Here is a 6,000-nt window from a genome sequence, read left to right as displayed (position 1 = left end):
TTTTCATTTCATTGTCTATCGTAAACGTCGCTTTATTCTTCAGCACCATCTGAGCACCACCCTGATACGTGACTACTAAGAACTACTAACTGATTGACCCCGTACCGTTAAGGCCCGTTAAGTTACTCTCCAGTCGGACGTCTTCGATCTATGATGATAGTCGTTGAAGGTGTAGGCAAAGAGCAAAAATAGAAAGCAACGCTCTAAGCATCGAAGTATTTGATGGCGATAACTCGAGCGTAAAATACAAATTTAAACGTCATTAATGTACTTAATATTATTATGATTTTTTAACATTTAAATCTCAAATATCATCAAAACTTGTGGAAGTTTAAATTTTAGGTTTTTGTAATCTCAAAACGCCTGATTTTAGTCAATTTAAATATCAAACCCTTGAATCAAAATTTTACAAGGTTTTACTTGTTATAAAGGTAATTAAAGAGAGAAAATAATTTTTTAGTGCATTTTAAAAACATTCTTCCAATATTAAAAACTAAAAAACAATTAAAAATGTTAATCAATAAAGTGTTAATTGTAATTAATAAAACAGTTTAATTTGTTTTAGTATTCTACCTTAATTACTGACCAAAGACATCTTATAATATGCTGTAAAAGTAAATAATTTATTCTAAAAAATGATCGGCATGCAATCAAATTCAGTCTCATTCAACTTCATTATCATACATTCTCGATTATACTCATCGCTTTTACTATAATCTATGAGCTATAGATCTTCTTTGAATTCCTCAAATACCTTTTCATTCAACTATGAAACATATTCCTATCCTTATTGTGATCAAGACGTCCGACCTGATCTATCAAATCGAATTAAGATTTAAGCACGGCGAAAAGTGCAATTACTTACGCGCGCGCCTGGTTGTCCTCATTGACATCAGCACCTACTCGATCAGTCTAACTTAGCCTAACACGCGAAGGCTACCTGGTATATCTCGATTCTCGTGGCTAAAGAAAAAGAAGAACCACCCTCAAACGCTGTCCGACGCCACGGACATCGGTCTCTTGTAAGAGAGGGCACGAGGTACTGGTATCCTCGAGCATCCTTCTTGGGGTTTCGGATCCTTCCTGGGAGTGACCGATACCTGAATATCCTGCGGCACTGTCATCGCCCCGTTACTATCCACCCACACTTTGGCAAAGTCCATATCTACCGCATTATCGGTCGTACTAGTCTGGTAGTCTCTCAAGAGACCTTGCAATTTCTGCACCATTTGTCGCTCGTCCTTCAAGTCGCCCAGTTTCTGTAGGATTTGGTCGAGCAATGGATTCGTTGCTTTAGTGGGCGATGATTGGAGGGAAGCAGTGCCCATAGTGGAAGACCTGATCCTCCTGCCGTTTCTGTCATACTGGATACCTAAATTCGGACTTGGCCGAGATTGCAGGCTCTGCCTACCTGGACTCTTTCGTGAGAAATTCGGCGTCGTGGCACACGTGGCCGGTGTAGATCTCGGATCTAAGAAGGTGTCCGTTTGAATGCTGGCTCGCCGCCTAGTCTGTCGGCCATTCCACGTGGCACTACTACCGATTGGAGCTTTGGAGGACTTGGGTGTAGTTATCGGCGACAACACCTTACTCAGACTTCCGGTCGGCGTTGACTTTCGTAGCGTTCCGTAGCTTCCGTTGACCTTGTTGCGAATCGAACCTCCTCGGTTCAGTGGGCTACCTTCCGGACTGGAATTACTGTCTTTAGGCGTCTTGCTACCGGATGATGCTTTAGATAAATTACTATTCTCTCGCGCAATGGAACCGGCACGAGGAGTTCTGTCGCCTGTCGACGAGGATGCCACGCTCCTGGACGGAGACGAAACTCGTAAGGGGCTCATCAGCCTATCTTTTCGGACTACCTTACGTAACCCTGTCTCGATGCTGTCAGTTTCCACACCAGATTTTTCCTCAGGTTCCGCTTTCGGAGGTTGCTCTGAAACAGGAAAAGAGGAGACACATGTTTACATTGGAAATCCGGAACTTACTTCGCGATTCACGATTATCTAACAGTTTTGCTATTTCAATATTAATTACTAGGAACTCAAATAAGTTTAGAATAAATCAAAAAGTAATATCGAAATGAGGAAAATACAAATCAAATGTTGGATAACCATCTTTTCGTATTAAGAAAATAGAAAAATATATAATTTAATTTACATTATGCATAATTGTGTAACTAACAATTTCAGCAAATATTCATATAAAATAGACGTAAAACAGAATCGATTTTTAATTATATTTTCTCACAAATTAACGTTAATATTTTTATTATTCTTACATGTCACATACGCATGCTGCAATTTTCATAGTATTATTATCTTTATAACATTACAATTATACTACTCGTGAATTTATTACTAATTGTACTTCTAACATCTACTATAATTAATAAGCTCGGCGAAGTTCAACATCTTTGGAAAAAATCTCTGCTCCTGTCATTTAAATTAAAAACTAGAAACCGGAAATTATATAAACAGATGTTATATAATTTTGTAATTAGCATTTCAGTCTCGTCGTTTCCGTGTAGCAACTTATTAGCGTCGTTATAACGACATTTTCGATAAGCATGTATATAACAATTGATAATTGTTATTGGCACTGAATTGAAGAATACTTTTTATTATCGCGAAGAGTGTCAATTTTTACAAACACGTGTAACTTAGAAGCCAAAAAATATTAACGATCAATCGATCTCTCTTTTTAACACATTTAATGTAAGCAAGGTAAAGGAACGCAGGCCCTGACACAAATGAGAGTGTCGGTCCTCTCGATTTGCATCGGCAAGAATTCATGCACCTGCGATGAAAACAAGTATTAAAATCCAAGGCAAAATAAAATCGCTCATTAAAACTTCTAAGAATGGTTATCATAAATTTTCTACTTCTGCTTTATATAACATGAGCTTGAATTTTTCATAATTTTTATGTAACTTGTTATGTAAAATTTTATAATATATAGATGTTACAGTTATGTTTCACTGATTTCATATAATTTATGTTACGTTACATAATATTTATTGATCATATATTTACGTGTTTATTATTATTAATATTAGACTCGTGAATATTGTATGGATATTATATGTATAAGGTTATTATCATCAAATGAAATGTACCTATTTTTTATATTTTTATTTAATATTAAAATTTAATATTGTATATTTTTATTACTGAAGAAATAACGATAAAGAAAACTACATTATATAACTTTTTCACAAAATTATCACAAAATTTTTACAATTTAGAATTATAAGAAGTGCATATTCTTCGCATAAGAAATTGAATTTATTAATTAAAATATATTTATTTAATATATTTATATAATGAAAACAGACTTTCGTGTTTCTCTTATGAGATGATGTCACGAATGCTGCATTTCGTCCTACATTTCATTTTCGCACATTTTGTACTCACCCACGTTTAAACTATAGAGAAAGTCCATTCTTCGCGGAAGAGGAGAAATTAGATTTTTTAATTTCATGTATCGATGTCATGTGCGAATGGCATCTGTCAGAACAAATGTACGAATGGAATAATCATAGGACCTTCTCTCTCTCCCTCTCTCTCTCTCTATCTCTCTCTTCGCTGATTCTGAAGAAACTCCTCAAAATACGGTTCGCCGATCACGTTAAATTTAATCCTCGTTATAGTTTTTCAAAAGAATCAATCAGATTCTCGATAACACTTTGCATTTTTTAATCCGGTCAGCAAACCGATGCTAACGCAAAAACGTTCACATAAATATTAACATATCCGGTTGAAGATTGTTGAGCTACAGCCGATATACGTATATCCACGCGAATGCGAATATAACTTGTAATTAAAATCCGAGAATCGAAAATCTATTTCGAGATCTCGTCCTAGTAACACGCTGCTGGTCAAACCGGATTTAACATTCATCGATCTAACGAGTCCTTGGAACTTGTTATTAAAATTACGCAAATGAATTACGAACTGAATTTGTTGAAGAAACCAGTGTTGATGTTTTCTGCTAAATGCAGTTAATATTAGGTTCCATATCACGATATCTATTTGATATCGTATTAGACATTTATAATAATAAAAAAGATAAATGCATAATTTACGCGATTTGTAGTTTATAACAAGAAAATTATAGATTTCTTTAATGTAGCTACTGAATCTTTTATTTATATTATTAGATCTACAATTTTATTTTCACAAGAAAGATTTCTTTTAAAATATAAACTTATCTTTCATCTACAAAAAAATTCTACTAACACAATAGTCAGAAGGCATCGATTTTACGTCTAAATTCTAAAATATAATACTAAACATAAAAATAAGTAATGTTTTACTGGCAAAACAAAACGTAATGTGAGAAATTAATCGTCTTGTATTTTCATCTCATTTAGGAACTACCGTAACGATGTTACACTGAACTGTCAGATGACGATAATACACTTAGGAATGTTGGAATTGAGTGAAATCGTGAAATTATTTTCGTTGCCTTAAAAAATTACTCATCGTTACCACCAGATCTCATTCTCAATAATACTTCATGTAAGACACGACGAACGAGCATTCTCTAAAATCAACTTATAAGATAGTTTCTTATAACTTCCAATTTTTTTATCTTTTTAATTTTGCGATGGTGTTTAGTAAAACTAGATTTATCATTGAATAGTAATACAATATTGAAAGTTTTATATCTATACAGTATATGCTTAAAACATACACAACTATATAAGTTAATTATTGCAAATTTTTCAAGAAAACAATTAATGTAATTTAACAATCAAAATTTAATCCTTTAAGTATCCGAAAAAACTTTCATGACTACGGTCTTAATATACTTTCACGGTTGTCTCGCCTACCTGTCTTAATCGCACGATTTTGTTTTTACTCTCGATGCCAAGGAGAAGTTCTCTCGCCCGAGTGAACGCAGATCTCCTTCGAAACTGAAGCGAAACGCTCGATATCGCGAAAACGTGCTGACGCGCATCAGAGAGCACATTGCGTGCATATTGCTGTTAAAAAGAATCAAGTGCCTCGATGCCACATTTTCAAAAGGTACCCATATGCTTTAACGCCTTCGCATAAATTAGAGATGTTGATGTAAATGAACGCAAGTCATCGGAGATTGCCTCTGGCGGCTTCGCGTAAATCTCAATAAAATCTCACAGGAATGACTGATTTGTATACAGCCGTTTAGGCTTAGAACCCGAACTTGGTACACTGCGGTTATTTACATACATTTATACATCATATACTCACAGACTCTACATATATACTCCCAATAAGAGTAGTGTGTTCTTGAGTGATAGTGTGATAAACACGTTTCAGGATAAGTGAAATTAAGATACAATCTAATCTAAAATTAATAAGCAAAATAGAAATAAGTAGATCCTTATACATATTTGATGTAGATGAAACAGAGAAAGAGGGAGAGAAAGAAATGGAGTGAAAGCTAAAGCTTATTATATTTATGATACGTATATATCTCTCTTAATTTTTAGAATTTTAATAAGACATTTGTTGCCTAGAACACCCACGGATTGTCCTATCATTCCTCGTGAAATGTGTAACGCGAAAGTTCATCTCTCGTGTCAATCGAAAATTGGCTAGAACGATATAAAACCGTGAGTCAGTTTTAAATTTATAAGAAATTATTATATTCTACAAAAAAATCATTTATAGATAAAAGAAAAACGTATACAGATATATCGTTGTACAATTCTAGATATTTTAAATGTCGCCTGCGCCTTATTTAGATAAATTTTTCTGTTGATATATGAGTGCTTAAATATCGATCTTTATAAACACGATAATTGATAAAGAAGGATATGGTCGAGTTCAAAAATAAAATCAGAAATTTTTATTTTTTAATAAAACAAGAGATAATTACAATAATAAATCTTAACCACTATATACAACATACGTTATACAAATTTTAAAGAAATTTAGAGACGCAGTTTAATTGAGTAAAACAAACACATAATTCCAAGTTGTTCAAAAACACAAACATCCCATTATGCGC

General features: G+C 33.8%; 1 protein-coding gene across 1 annotated transcript in view; it reads right to left on the bottom strand.

The window, feature by feature from the left end:
• Window positions 1-894: 894 nt before the first annotated feature.
• The window catches only part of LOC108773752 (GAS2-like protein pickled eggs), a 51,413-nt gene continuing 46,307 nt past the window's right edge, over window positions 895-6,000 (bottom strand). The window contains exon 7 of the mRNA XM_018539675.1: window positions 895-1,936. Coding sequence (XP_018395177.1) covers window positions 987-1,936 — 950 coding nt within the window. The 3' untranslated portion in view covers window positions 895-986. The remainder of the gene's footprint in view (window positions 1,937-6,000) is intronic.

Source organism: Cyphomyrmex costatus, unplaced genomic scaffold (assembly GCF_001594065.2).
Source record: "Cyphomyrmex costatus isolate MS0001 unplaced genomic scaffold, Ccosl1.0 scaffold219, whole genome shotgun sequence".
Lineage (NCBI taxonomy): Eukaryota > Metazoa > Arthropoda > Insecta > Hymenoptera > Formicidae > Cyphomyrmex > Cyphomyrmex costatus.
This window is presented reverse-complemented; position numbering and strand designations above follow the sequence as displayed.